This window comes from Bombyx mandarina, chromosome 05 (genome assembly GCF_030267445.1).
Source record: "Bombyx mandarina strain Sakado chromosome 05, ASM3026744v2".
NCBI lineage: Eukaryota > Metazoa > Arthropoda > Insecta > Lepidoptera > Bombycidae > Bombyx > Bombyx mandarina.
In genome coordinates this window covers 290,316-305,879 of record NC_143212.1, presented here as the reverse complement: position 1 = coordinate 305,879, position 15,564 = coordinate 290,316, and the positions used below count along the sequence as shown (strand labels likewise).

The 15,564-nt window shown below is 35.5% G+C and overlaps 1 protein-coding gene and 2 non-coding genes across 4 annotated transcripts in view; 2 read left to right on the top strand and 1 right to left on the bottom strand.

Moving 5' to 3' along the window:
- The window catches only part of dnt (tyrosine-protein kinase Dnt), a 49,347-nt gene extending 42,270 nt beyond the window's left edge, over nucleotides 1-7,077 (top strand). The window contains exons 5-7 of one of the 2 annotated variants that reach the window (XR_016323060.1): nucleotides 335-631; nucleotides 1,236-1,443; nucleotides 4,795-7,077. Coding sequence is in view for 1 of the 2 variants with exons in the window: in XM_028176804.2 (XP_028032605.2) it covers nucleotides 335-631; nucleotides 1,236-1,347 (409 nt within the window). In the remaining variant the exon portion in view is untranslated. Of the gene's footprint in view, nucleotides 1-334; nucleotides 632-1,235; nucleotides 2,564-4,794 lie in introns of those variants that run through there. The other variant, XM_028176804.2, reaches the window with a different exon arrangement.
- A 4,213-nt stretch (nucleotides 7,078-11,290) lies between these two features.
- On the bottom strand, nucleotides 11,291-11,372 carry TRNAS-AGA (transfer RNA serine (anticodon AGA)). Its single transcript has one exon. It is a non-coding gene; the product is annotated as a tRNA-Ser (tRNA).
- Nucleotides 11,373-14,165: 2,793 nt separating this feature from the next.
- On the top strand, nucleotides 14,166-14,239 carry TRNAT-AGU (transfer RNA threonine (anticodon AGU)). The gene has a single exon. It is a non-coding gene; the product is annotated as a tRNA-Thr (tRNA).
- The last annotated feature ends 1,325 nt before the right edge of the window (nucleotides 14,240-15,564 follow it).

The window sequence follows — 15,564 nt, the reverse complement described above, 5'->3', positions numbered from 1 at the left end:
AGGTGTCCTGTTTAGATTTCATCCTATAGAGAGTGAGAGAGAGAGAGAGACAGAGTATTCTTTATTGTACACCAAAAAAGAAATAAACAGTGCGATACATTAAATACAAAAAAGTACAATTGGCGGTCTTATCGCTAAGAGCGATATCTTCCAGACAACCATCAGGTGGACAAGAATCATTTGGAAACGAACTACGCGCGGTGTACCAATCCAGTGAAATACATATACATATACATACAAATATATAAACCCGAACGAAATTAATGCGTGCAATCGGAAAAGACATTTTTATTTCCTTCGCAATTAACAGCGAACCATTCTCTTTGTTACACAGAGTGGATGAAAATCTGCGAGTGATGATAGCCGACAACGCGTTATCGAGGGATCTCTTCCCGGCAGACTACCATTGCTTAGGGGATAACGAGAACCGGCCTATCAAATGGCTGGCGTTAGAAGCTTTGACGAAAAGACAGTTCAGCCCGGCGGCGGACGTCTGGGCTTTAGGGGTGCTTCTGTGGGAGTTAACAACGTTGGCTCACCAACCTTACGCGGAGGTCGATCCCTTTGAGGTGGCTGCGTATTTAAGAGACGGATACCGGTTGCAACAGCCGGCGAACTGTCCTGATGAATTGTAAGTTGAATTGTAATATACATATCTAGATTTAGAGTACTGTAATCACTTGTAAGTTTTTAGATAAGTTTTTAGTTTTTAGGTAAGATAGTTATTAATATATTGACTGGTATTTTTTTTTAAAAGCCATGCTGGTTGAAAAAAATTTGCTTACACTGTTTTACTACCAGTACTTTGGAAGCGCATATCTCACTAACCATGTACTTAAAGAGATAAAAGTTATTAGCTGTATCCACGAGTTTTTGGATTTCTGGAGTGATTTTATCTTCCATTTCCAGCTTGAGGTCATTTTATGGAAGAAGTGTATCTTCTATCTAAAATTTGTTAATAATACTAATAATATTCGAGTCCAATTTCTGTGAAATACGAACATAAAGATGAATAAAACGAAATCGTAAGCTTTCAGTTCTTTTGTCGTTTTATTAGGAAACTTTGAAACACACAGAGACATAGTAATCGTTGTGCAAAAAATCGAAACATGCACTTCATATCTTTCTGAAACGCCTATGAATACTGGTAACCAATAAACCATGTCCGCCGCACGCTTGCCAAATAAGAGCAACTAAAAATCTGGATCATATACAAACGATTCTTATTCCTCTAGGTTTGCTGTGATGGCGTACTGCTGGGCCATGTCACCAGACGACCGGCCTACTCTCCCTCAGCTGCAGATCTTCCTTCGAGACTTCCACACGCAATTAACGAGATTCGTTTAGGCGTTGCAAAATCCAAAGACTTAAGTGAAGTGTAGTGTGTAGTTAAAGAGGCCTTAATATGACGAGTGTGGGACGTTCAAGAGACTGAAATTATAAGTGAGTTTTTTTTTGTTTTTTTTTTTATTATTTAGGAAATCAATAATGAATCGTTATGTATTTGGATAGATATGGAAGTAATTTTGAGTTGTATGTTTTTTTTTCTATTATGTAGAAAATTCTTGGTTTGATTCGCCATTAATTGAAGTTAATCAAAATCTGTATCGTTCTCGAGAATACGTTTATGTTAAAATTGTAAAACATTATTTACGATATTTAGGATAAGATCATACATAATATATCCTTAAAATCTAACGTTTCCATAAGCGAACTTCCTAAGGATAAGTTTCCTTCAATTAATTTACCTAAAATTGCTAGTATAGATCTGGTCCCAAGAATAAGCAAATAACCCACCTATAAATACGTATAAGAAATATTTGTTCCAACAGTAGATCCAACTTTAAATTTTTGATATCGAGAATTAATTAAGTACGGCGTTATTCTGGAATATCAATATTAGAAAAATCATAATATCGTAATTAGTGTAATATAAACAAAAAAATATATGTTTATTGATCGAACTATGCTATGGAAGCAACCTATGATTGCAGCAATGGTTACCGCGAATCAAGACCGTTAAATGAAGACATTTCAATTTCCATTGCAGTACATTGCGCGCAGTTGAAACCATGATCAATGATTATTCCCTCACGACACGACTTTCTTTTCGGAATTCGCGCCCTGAAACAATTTTTTTATTGCTTTGATGGGTAGACGAGCTCACAGCCCACCTGGTGTTAAGTGGTTATTAGCGCCCATAGAAATCTACGACGTAAATGCGCCACCCACCTTGAGATATAAGTTCTAAGGTCTCCAGTATAGTTACAACGGCTGCCCCACCCTTCAAGCCGAAACGCATTATCACGGTGCGTTTCGGTGTGAAGCAGTATCACGGCAGAAATAGGCAGGGTGCCTATTGCCTTACATCCGGCAATAATGACACTATAAGCGGCTTTTGGAGTAGGTACCATCTGGCCAACAAACAAACGGCGCGTTACCAACGATTTATAGCTTTTAAAATTGCTCAAACCTTTATCCGATTACGTTAATGCTTACTAGAACAATATTTATTTACGTAATGACGTTTTGCGCAATAAATTATAATCGATAAATACTTGCACAATGTTGTTTGATTCGATTTGTGCTGACCTGATAGATGGACTATGGTCTGGTGAGGTTATTCATACCTAATTTGTGCATAGATTATTTACAGTATTAACATTTTAAAGTGGTAATTTTTTTGAGTTATTATTGCATTTGCAAGTTTTAATTAGTACAGTTTTTAGTGATGGTTACTTTAAATAGACGCGTCATTTGTGGAATCAAAATTTTGACATAGAAGAAATATGTTTCTTGATATCTAATACATAATATTATGTACATATTGTTTTTGTTATTGCTTAGATGTGTGGACGAGCTCACAGCTTACCTGGTGTTAAGTGGTTACTGGAACCCATAGACATCTACAACGTAAATGCGCCACCCACCTTGAGATATAAGTTCTAAGGTCTCAGTATAGTTACAACGGCTGCCCCACCCTTCAAACCGAGTGAAGTTTATGATTCTACGGTTCTATGAATTGAAGATTAGGACGAAGTTCCTGTTTAAATTAAAATTATAGCATTATTAGACAGGCCGTGAACTATCGCCCGTGCATGCAAAAAAGTGAAGCCGTTATAATAATATATCTATAGTAACCACATTAAAACGCTAATAGGATTGTTGTCTCACCTTATTTTATAGAGATTAAATCGATTACCCGATTCAGGTATATTTTTTTTATTTCAGAATCGAGAAACAATTAATTTTTTTGAGTATCTAAATAAACCTACTATTTATAAGCAGGTTTGATATTTTTGTTTGTTGATTTGAAACGCGAAACATAAATGTCATAGCTGTTATCTTTAAAAAGCAATTCTCTATGAAAACACATCCCTCAATCCGAAAGGCATGATTTGCTTTGTGTTTGACACTGACAGAACGTACCGATGAACTCAACATTTATTAAATTATTCCATCATAAAATTGTCTTAAATTCGACAAAATCTTTATGGTACTTCATACCATCAGGCACAATTCGAACTACCAATATTTCCAGGGATTTGTGTTTATCAATCACTGTTATTGTACTAAGAATTTATTAGTTCATATCTATCTTAAATATACGACGATTCATAATACAACATAACCTCAGTACTGCCATATTAGGGTTAAGTAAATTAATGTTTCTGTAAATAACGATTATAATAATTGAAACTACGAAATACGTATGTCAACGTGCCTCTGACTTTATTGCGTCAGACGTTTGTAAATGTATAACAAAATAAATATGTTAAAATCAGAACGACAAGCATAAGCGGTGTTTCCCGAGCGCTATGACATGTCCTTCTTCAAACGAGGCTTCTGGAGAATATTAAACAGTAGGCAGCAGCTTGACTCTGCCTTGGCCTGGCATTGCTGAAGTCCATGGGCGACGGTAACCACTCACCATCAGGTGGGCCGTATGCTCGTCTGCCTGCCTACAAGGGCAATAACAAAAAATTAATAAATCATATAATTTGTTGTTTCTTATTGAATTATGTCCACGATGTGATGTCTTTTTGTGGCAACATCTCCGGCACCGAGATTAATTTAATCCAGTACACAGGTTTTTATAGTTGTAACATTTTATCTTTTCTGATAAAAACGTGCATCGGCGCGTGAGTAACTCGAAGCCTAAAGCATTTCTTTGAAATAAAGAAAACGTAATATTACTATTCGCACATACGGTGCTATAAAGTCACTTATTCAATTTTTGTTAACACTGAATTGAGTATAGAAAATACATTTTTTAATAGTTATTAGTGAGACAAGAGAAATGTGCTTTTACTGATGAATTTTAAAGTTGTAGTTTAAATATTATTTTATTTCTATAGTCTAGCAGAACTATAATATATAATAAGACTAGCTGACCCGGCAGACTTCGCAGTGCCCAATCGATAAACAAAAGAACTAAGCTTTTGTATAAAATAAACTTAAAACAAACAAGAGGAATCCGTCCGACGGGGGACACATCAAAGGAAAAAGAAAATTGTAATATTTATGTAATTCCGAGCATTTTCATATTTGTCTACCTTTTAAACCTCTGGACTTCCACAAATAATTCAAGATCAAAATTAGCCAAATCGGTCCAGCCGTTCTCGAGTTTTAGCAAGACTGACGAACGGCAATTCATTTATATATATATATATATATAGATGTTAAATTTTCCAAAGTTTCTCATGAAAAATTACATAATTTGCATAAGTGACGTCATCGCACCGGTATGTGCGTACTATAAAAGAATTATTCTTTTTTTTATTGCCCTTGTAGGCAGACGAGCATACGGCCCACCTGATGGTGAGTGGTTACCGTCGCCCATGGACTTCAGCAATGCCAGGGGCAGAGCCAAGCCTCTGCCTACCGCTTAATACTCTCCACAAGCCTCGTTTGAAGAAGGACATGTCATAGCGCTCGGGAAACACCGTGGAGGGGAGCTCATTCCATAGCCGGAGGTGTTCCATATTCGAGGTGTGTGTTCATTTGTTTCTTATTGCTTAGATTAATGACTGAGCTCTCTTAGTAACAATTAAGCGGTAACAGGAGACCCAAAATGTAACGTGGTTGCCTCCACTCACCTTGAGACATGATGTCCTATTCTCAGCTGGGATTAACACGTTGTCCGATTCCTCTATCCGCAACGCGTGACCGCATACCGGAAGGACACAGCAAAAATAAAATCTATCATATAATCCTGAAACGAATTGTTCTGAACGGTCCGACAACTGTAATTTCAAAAGCTTGGACTTGTTTAAAGTCGCCGGCCTTAATTTCATTGCTTAAAGCAGTGAAGAGCTTTTTCAAAGTGCACCAGATGCCTTCAGATGGTGGTCTTGAAACAGGTTCCTAGGCGGTTTACTGTTAGGACTGAAAAGATCTATTTAGTTTTGTGAATAATTGATGTTGTGTACAAAGCTTAATATAAATATGTATTATGCATGTTTCATAGTCATAGTCGAACTTACAATTATTGTAATTGAGAAGTAATAAACGATTACCGATTGACATATTTTTGTCCATTTTGTTTGTTTCAATAAAAAAAGAATGCTTTTCGTTAATTTAAAAAAACAACCATTGTTGTTTATTACATTTTGTATCAAAGAAAAAACTGTACTATGCATTCATTTAGTATATATACATTTTTTTAAGTGTGTATCAAGTTGAAAACATAGAAGAAAGTGCCAAAATGAAGACTAATGTCAATTAAAGAAATAATAAGGAATGACCGTTTTTCTGACAGTTTTTTATACATACTTGCATTTTACACGAGAACATAACATTTATACCAATTGGAACGTATTATATTTACATATAATATATATTACAGGATACCGAAATTAGATTGTTAAATGATATTATAATGTATTAATCAAAAAACAATCAAGAAACATTTAAAAGAATTCAAAACAACAAAAGAACATCATTTCCACTGTTCTAGCATAATAAAAAATATGTACATTTTTCGTCAGCATTTTAATAAGACTACATTAAAAATGTCAGTCACACGTATGCATCAATTACGTTCGAGTTCTTGGCTCTCATTTAAAAAATCTCAAATTGTAATGACACCGTTATTTCAAACCTTATTATCTATACGTTAACTCTACGTTTTTAACACGATTTTTAAGTTTGTCCTGTATCACATAGACCTTTATTAAACAGGTCAAACACTCTGACACATACAATTCTCATGTAAAAAGATGTTTCAAACGTAATTTTGACCAGTTTCAAGTCGTCCGATTAACTTGAAAATTTGTAAGCGGATCAAGGATAGATTATACAGCATAATAAATTTATTACTCCGTCTCAATATTTCCCCTAGGATTATCAGGAAAAAAAAATCGATTTGTTGCCCAAGCGTGCTTTTGTAGTATTTATACTGCTTTTAAATGATTGCCATTAAACTCATGTATTACATATTATTTAATCATCTTGATTAAAGGGAACACTAATTTAAAACTGCCAGGTAAATTTTCAAAAACTCACTGAACGCAACAACATAATTCGTGACGTCATTTGGGGCCAAAAAACATAAAGCGCCGTGATTATATTCACTGTTATAAAATGCAAATCATTAATATTTCAAAATACTGAATAACTACTAATTGGATTGTTTTAGTTAGCATTCTGCTTTACCTTGCGGGCTGCTGATTACGCCACACACCCATGAATAACAAATTAATTCGAAGCTAAAGATTTTGTTGCATATCTTTCTTAATTTAATTTTAGTTTAATGTCAGATATTTAAGAAATACCCACAAAGGCTGGAGTTGATTTAATTCACGATGTTACATCAATCCGAATTTGAAATAAATCTTTTGGAGCCATTAAAAAGGCATGTCTTTGTATTTTCAACTTTCATATTGTTCAATGCACACACAATATCTTAAATATAACTTATAAATAAAAAACTTAGCAAAATGATTGTACTTTATACGAATGTTTTATCTAATGTATTGTATTATTTAATTGAACCTTTAAAATCGAGTTCAAATTGTACATTTGTAAATATCGTAATACGTTAGAAATGTGAATATATGAGTGATTATTATAAAATAGTTGTTTCATTTCGTCTTAATTCAAAGCCTAATTGCAAGTAAGTATTCTGTAATAAGTAATAGTAATAAGTTTATACCTATGAAGTTGCCTTTTTTTTATTTATTGCTTAGATGGATAGACGAGCTCACAGCCCACCTGATGTTAAGTGGTTACTGAAGCCCATAGACATCTACAACGTAAATGCGCCACCCACCTCGAGATATAAGTTCTAAGGTCTCAGTATAGTTACAACGGCTACCCCAACCTTCGAACCAAACGCATTACTGCTTCACGGCGGAAATAAGCGGGGTGGTGGTACCTACCCGTGCGGACTCCCAAGAGGTCCTACCACCAGTGAGGATTGTGAATTTTTTTTTAAACGTCGAATTTTATTTCAAATTCAGTCATTAGTTAATCGACTATCGTATTGTTTTCACTACATTTGTATCTTTTTCATAAATATGGACACGATAAAAATACGAGTCATTATGTAATATTATCTACGAGTTCTGTCGCGGTAGCAATGCCGCACAAACGGCTCACAATATTAATGACGTGTACAGAGTAAACACTGCAAACGAACTCACAACTCGTTATTGGTTTGAAAGCTTCTCACATTGAAATTGTGATCTAGAAAATGAACCTCGTGGTCGCCCGAATTCTAAAGTCAACAAGGACGAATCAAAGGCGATAGTGGAAGCTATAGGATAGGATCAAAAACCGTCTAATGTATTTGAGTCGAATTGGCAAGTTAAAAAAACTTGATAAGTTAGTGCCGCAGGATCTGAACGATCGCCAGCGCGACGAACACGTTATGGTATGCCTTGCGTTGCTTAACAGCACAGAAACGAAGGGATTTTGAACCGTATTGTCACTTGCGATGAAAATTTATTATTTTTGATAATAGTAGGCGGTTATCGTGTTGGTTAGACCCTGGTTCTGCACTTACGTAATATTCCAAAAGAAAAGTTACCCCTAAAAAAGTCATGGTCACTGTTTGGCGGTCCAGTGCCGGTGTCGTTTATCACAGACTCTTATTCTATGGCACCAGTGTTACCGTAGATGTGTACTGTGAGGAATTGAACACAATAATGTAGAAACTTGCGGATCTCGGGCTAGTCTTGGTAATTCGTCCCCGCTGCTCCTACTCGACAAAACCCGGCCTCATAAGGCACAACAGACGGTATTTAAGGTACAAGAGCTAGGGTTTGAAGTTTTGCTTCATACACAGTACTCACCAGACCTTGCCGACAGACTTCTATTTTTTTCCAAAGTTTGGATAATTTCTTGGCAAGGAAAAACTTCAATATCCGAGTACAAAATGCCTTTGAGTGTGACTTGTATGCCTTGAAAAGAGTTTGTTGGTTCTCGTACACGTATCTTCTTTAAGAAGGCCATTGAAAAATTACCATTGGGCTGACGGAAATGTATCGATACCATGGGTTCACATTAAAATTTATAGAAATAAAAAAATAAAGAAAAGTAAAGACCTAATATAATGAGCCGTTTTCTATCCTCGAAGACGATGTGAGTTATCTTGCCTATGGTATTAATTTCAGCTAATTCTGCAACCACTTTTGTTCCCTAATATTGATGTAATGTAGTAATTTTATAAATTTTTAATTCTGATTCTAAGACTAAGCGACAGAACCAAACAATAACTTGCTAAATTCCGAAAGACTCAATAAAGTCGTTTTATCGCAATCGTTAATCATTTATCTTCATCATACGGAATCCCAGTGGTATTTCGACAACCACACTCCCTCTTTACAAAGCATCGAGTCTGTAATTACTTCCCCTATCGACCGAAGAGCACATACGAGTGCTTCATTACCGCAATATACGTCAGTGGTGAACATTTTTCAAAATAGTCCAAAATATGTTGAACCTTTTGTGGGCACAACTATGAATGCAGTTCACGAATCAACAAATATCAAGCTAATTTATATTTTAATTTATAAATGGTCCCTGAAAGTAAATAAATGACAAAAATTAAATAACCGCATGCCTATTAAAATTAGGCATATACTTAAATACTCCGCACATTAAATGGCTTCAATACCACATCTATCTTAAAGATTGACCCTAACTAGAAATCGAACCCAGAACTCGTTAAGTCACCAACCTATCATCAAGGCGATCAGGAATTTTAGTAGCCACAGCTAAAGTACTAAATGCAAGTGAAATGGTTTCCTATCGAAATACTAACACTCTAATGAAGGTGCTTCTAGGTAATTACAGGTATTTAATTTATTATACATATTTATTTTTAAGAAAAGACAAAACAGTCGTCTGGGTCAGCGGCTTGTTTAACTTCTCTGACATTGAATGAAATCAACTTATAGTGGTCGTCTTTACAATACCCTCTTTAGGATTCCGAAACAATATACATCCCCTATTTCCTATTACAGCGTCCAATGTTATCTGGATTAAAAGTGCCTAGTCACAGAAGTAATGGTTTATATTAGGAAAATATATTAATAGAGTCGTGTCAAGCGAAATATTTTTGGAGTACGACTACAAAAGTAGAACCAAGAAAGAAACTCGTCTGATAGAACCACAAAAGAAACTTGTTTAGAGGCGTATTATGGTAATGCAGGTAAAATATGTATGCAAGTTTTACTCTGTAGAGTTATTTGTTGTTTTTAACTTAATGAGTACGTTGAATCTGTGCTAAATACTTGTAAATCAACAAGTGCTTGCCAGTTTTTTCATATTAGTATTTAAAAAGGAGGAAATGAACACCAGTATTCGTGTGTTTCTGTAGGTACATGACAAAGAGCTCGGGAACTGAGTGATTTAAGCTAGAGTTTTTCTGATATGCACATGGCTCAAGACTTCAAGCTGTCCTTTTTAATCGCAAAGATATTGCCAAGTTTGTTTCGAAAATGAAAATCAACTGATTGAATGAAAAGTTGTGTGATGATTGATTATTTAAAAAGTAACAGCGTATACAAACCCCGAGTTTCCGGAAACGTTTATTCGTATACTACTGATTAAACTACTGAATAAAAAAATACAAACACGCTTTAAGAAAAGTATTTTGGGGTAGGCACCCGTCTGTGATTGGGATAGTTGATGTCATGGCATTAGCTAGATAGGAATTAGTAGCCAGCTTAACTTCAAGTTGTTACCGGAGTCCATAGACATCGAATCATCGTTGAAATACCAATTGTATTGTATAACGGCTGTCTTAGCTTTTAAACAGCATGACTGCCTCTCATATGAAATATATTAGGAACTACAACAAGGTACGGATTCACAACATGCCCTGCCAGCAATAAAATAGTATAAGTCGATTAAAAGAAATGCATTTTGGTATGATATGGTGGTGGTGTGATATGGTATACAGACAAAATATATATGAAACGCGAAATAATTTTTTTCAGCTCCTTAATTATTGTTCTTACATACATTACTGCTTCAAACTGAAACCATGAACCTACTCTAACGTTAGTTACATTACGTTTTTATTACAAAACAACATCCGCTAATTACTAACAGGAATTTCCGTGTATTAATATCCCCAGCGCTTAAACGGAATGCAAATAAAACGGTAGATTTATTGCTTCATGTGCGTTTATTTAACCGCTAATTTCGTGGCCCTAATTAATATAACAGAACGTCATTGACCTAAACGATATGATAGGATTTTCTCGTTCCAGAAATCGTTTCGAAATTCATATCGTATATTGTAATTATTCTTTAAGTTTTCAGCAATTCACTTTTTTTTGGGTTCATTGTTGATTTAATATGCTTCATTTCTCGGCTAAGGATATTAAAGGACATCCACACAATGAAAATAAACTGATTACTTTAGTCTCCAACCGCATTAAGCTCAACTTAAAAGAATATTAAACTTAAAACGTTCATGTCCATGCCCTTAAATAATTTCAGTCGAATTTATTCTTGAAGTGTCAGGAAGACAGCAGCGCTTTAAACAAAATCTTTCAAAAATACTAATCTTCTTCTACCGAATTTCAATATTTGTGAGTTCAAGAAGTGTTTTCTCCAGATCGGCACCCATAGATATCTCGTCATCTATAGTGAGACATGAGGTCAAGTCTCAATTCTATTATGTAATAGCTGGCCATACCTTTGAATTGGAACGCAAAAATGTTTATTCATTGAAAAAGATACAAGATAGGCGGTATGTCTATTATGCACTTTTTTTTTGCAAATGTTAAAAACTAAAATTAACGTTTTCAAAATAGTGGTCAAAAAGTAACGTCGCAGTCGGTAGGATTCGAACCTACGCTCCCAGAGGGAATCTGATTTCTAGTCAGACGCCTTAACCGCTCGGCCACGACTGCTCAATTCATTATATCTGAAATTTTCGTTTATATTCAAGTTCTAAAATCTGCATATGTCAGGATATATTCGCTTTATTTTATTTTTTTCATACCAATGCTGGCATCTTTGAGAGGCTATGTCAGCGTAACCCTACAAGTAGGTGAGCTCACGGGACTCAAACCTGACGTGGTTGTTAACACTAACCCTAGCAAGAACAGTGCTAAGCAAAATCTATCACCGGATCGACAAGATCCAGCGAGAAACTCAATGGGCTGTGGGTGATTTTGCTCGCCGCGACGGGTTCGACGAGAAGGATGACTGTTGCTTGTGGTACCTAAAAGCACCGTTAGTGAATTATGATAGTCAATACTGATAGTGATATGTTAAACATTGTTTTTTACCTACTACTTACAGTAACTATGAGGGGTTATGCTAGCTTCATCAAAACGTGTAGGCGAGCTCACATGGCTTAGCCTGGGAGACGTTGCTAGTATATGCCCTAGCAAGAGCAGTGCTTCGCTGAATATACCACAGTATCGGAATCACAAACATATGTCATGTTACCTCATTGGAATATGAAAGAAGACCAGTAATACTCTTTTTAAACTAACTTATCCATAGTTATGTTGAGTCTCTCTCTGTTATTGAGCCTTGTTATAATAAGTGTATTCTGGATGCCATATTGCAGAACCAAGATGGGGCAACATTCTCCAGCTTTCTGAGACAGATGACTGACAACCTGAAATGGACACGTCGTACTGTAATATTTACCAATACGATTTAGACTTTTAATATTTATTTTTTTATTGATTATATGGGTGGACGATCTCACAGCCCACCTAGTGTTAAGTGGTTACTGGAGCCCATAGACATCCACAACGTAAATGCACCACCTTGAGATATAAGTTCTAAGGTCTCAAGTATAGTTACAACGGCTGCCCCACCCTTCAAATCGAAACGCATTACTGCTTCACGGCAGAAATAGGCAAGGGGGTGGTACCCACCCGCGCGGACTCACAAGAGGTCCTACCACCTGTAATAAAAATGGAGGTAGTCTTATGTGATTGATGCTTAATTTCAACTGCTCTGGTTTCGTTATTGTAGTGTCGAGCATAGATAATACACATAAATTAGTTATAGATGAGCAACTCAAGCCCTCAACAAACATGTTTACGGGCGTCGGCCACTAGATGGCTTCGCTTCGATTTGTTTCTCATTGCTACTGTAGATGGTTGTAACATGTTACTAATCCTATATTATATTTTTAATGAAAGTTTTAATAATTTTCAGAAACCACAAATTGATCTGAAAATTTAATCAATTGGTCTATAACGACTTTTATGATTTATTATTTGATTTTCTGTGTTTAGTTATACAATAATTAAATGCCTTAACTTTAACAACATACAAGTTTAAGGGCATCCGCTACAAGATGTCGCTAGTTTTCGTATAAAAGAAATATTTGTCTTAAATTATTGCAGTTTCTGAGCCCTGGCGTCCGGCTATGATGTAGTTAGTGGTCTTACGCATCACGTATTCTATTTATTGATTAATTGTAACTGGTTGTTATTATCTGCAAATAAAAAAAAGCATAACAATAAGTTTTATATTTTAATTTTAATTTTATAATGTACGATACAAATTAATGTATTTATTCAACTGCATTTTTTTTTATTATTCTTTGGTAGAATATTACAAAAGTCAAGCTAAATGATTAACGATGATTTTTTATCGCACTCACTATCTATATTATCTCTGTTTAATTTTTGTTAAAGTTACAACTTATTTTGGAAAATATTACTAATTTTTAATATGTACCTAATTTATTATTTCTTTTACCAGATGTTTTATGTTTTGTTTGATAGGCTATTTCAATTTAATTATGTTTTACGACTTCGTCTTTTAAGATTAGGGACGAGATTCACATTATGATGTCCATGGTCTTGAAGAACTGTCTTAGCGCCAAAGGGGTTGTGAATTAAAATCCGTACTCAACATAAATATGAAGTTGATTTAACATTAAGTAGGTAGGTTATTTTTTTAATTTTTTTTTATTGGTTAGATGGGTGGACGAGCTCACAGCCCACCTGTTGTTATGTGGTTTCAGAGTTTTCAGAGAAACAGCAGTAGGTACAATGAGGTGTAATAAAAAATAGTGTTTTAAATATAATAAGGGATAAAAGGATATTTGGTTTAAACGACATTTCACTCATTACGCAAAATTTATATTTGTGATAAAAGGTGCGTTTTTTTTATAATTGCTTCGATTGGTGGACGAACTCACAGACCACCTGGTTAGTGTTAAGTAGTCACTGGAGCCCATAGACATCTACGACGTAAATGCGCCACCCACCTTCAGATATAAGTTCTAAAGTCTCAAGTATAGTTACAACGGCTGCAACCGAAACGGATTACTGCTTCACAGCAGAAATAGGCAGGCTGGTGGTACCTACCTATCCGTGCGGACTGACAAGAGGCCCTACCGACTTGAACATTCAACATTTCAATATTTAGTATTAGCAACAACAGTTCGATGTTTTAAATTGAACATTGATTAAGTTTACTCCATTCAAATAGCTGAAGATGTTTTTTTGTTACCATATCTTTTGCAAATTTAAAATTTTGAATGACCGTCTTGTAGAGTTGCAAAAATGTCGTTTAAACCAAATAGTATTTTAATCCTTTGATATTTAAAAGACTGTTTATGTTATATCTTATTTTTACACATCATTTTACCCTTTGATATAATTTTAACCTTGTATTAAGAAATTTTGTGTTGTAACAGTATCAAAATTTTCGACTACCTTTCGTGTGGCGCCGTGGCTTAGTTGGTTAAAGCGCCTGTCTAGTAAACAGGAGATCGCGAGTTCGAATCTCGCCGGGGCCTTTCTTCTGCCGACGTTGCTTTTTGTTTGTCAAGTTTTATATCATTTCGCTTGTTCTTTCAAGTCTCCATTTTTTATTAAATATTTTCGTTACATACGAGTAGTTCAATCTTGTTAAACGAATACCAGTAGATTGAAAAAGTGTCTTAATAGATATACGATTTTTTTTATTGCTTAGATGGGTGGACGAGCTCTCAGCCCACCTGGTATTAAGTGGTTACTGGAGCCCATAGACATGTACAATGTAAATGCGCCACCCACCTTGAGATATAAGTTCTAAGGTCTCAGTATAGTTACAACGGCTACCCCACCCTTCAAACCGAAACGCATTACTGCTTCACGGCAGAAATAGGCGGGGTGGTGGTACCTACCCGCGCGGACTCACAAGAGGTCCTACCACCAGTTATTATGCAAATTATAATTTTGCGGGTTTCATTTTTATTACACGATGTTATTCCTTCACCGTGGAAGTCAATCGTAAACATTTGTGAGTACGTATTTCATTAGAAAAATTGGTACCCGCCTGCGGGATTCGAATACCGGTGCATCGCTACATACGAATGCACCGGACGTCTTATCCTTTAGGCCACGACGACTTCTAACGAGTAATATATTTCAGTTACATACTTAGTGGAAATGTTAAATTTCTAAAGTATTAAACGGGAAATATATCTAAAAAACTTTCTATAATCGATTAAAAGACGAACGTAAACAATGTTAAAAGGGCTTGATTTTTACCTTAAATTGTAAAACTATATGCTTTGCTGCTATGCCTTATTAACGCATAATTTCGTCACATCCGAAAATATAATTGATAATGTTCAATTTCGTTTGAAGAAATGATACGATTTTTTTTTTAAATTAGTAAAAATAGTATTTCTTCGGTTTTCGCGAATCGTTGACTTATATACATAGTCAGGTCATAAATTCTGTCACATGTTTAATGTAAAATAATTGAAACAAGTTTATTCATTATGTAACCATTCATATACCAAAATGAACTTAACAAAACATAGATTCTTATGACACTAAAGATTATTCAAAATGACCTCCGTGATTTTGAATACAGGCCTTCAATCTGCGCGGCCAGTCGTTATCGCAGCACGAACGAGGTCCATGTCAATATCGGCGGCTGCCTTAATCAAGGATGTCTTGAGTGACTCCAAATTGGGATGAGGCTTTGAGCACGCCTTTTCCTCCAAGTGTTTTTTTTTTTTTTTTTTTTCCACAGGAGAAAATCGCCGGATCCCCACCCGCACGGCAGGTGGGGTATGTGGGAGTCGAACCTCACTAAAAACTCCTGCCGCTCACAGCCGGCGCCCTACCC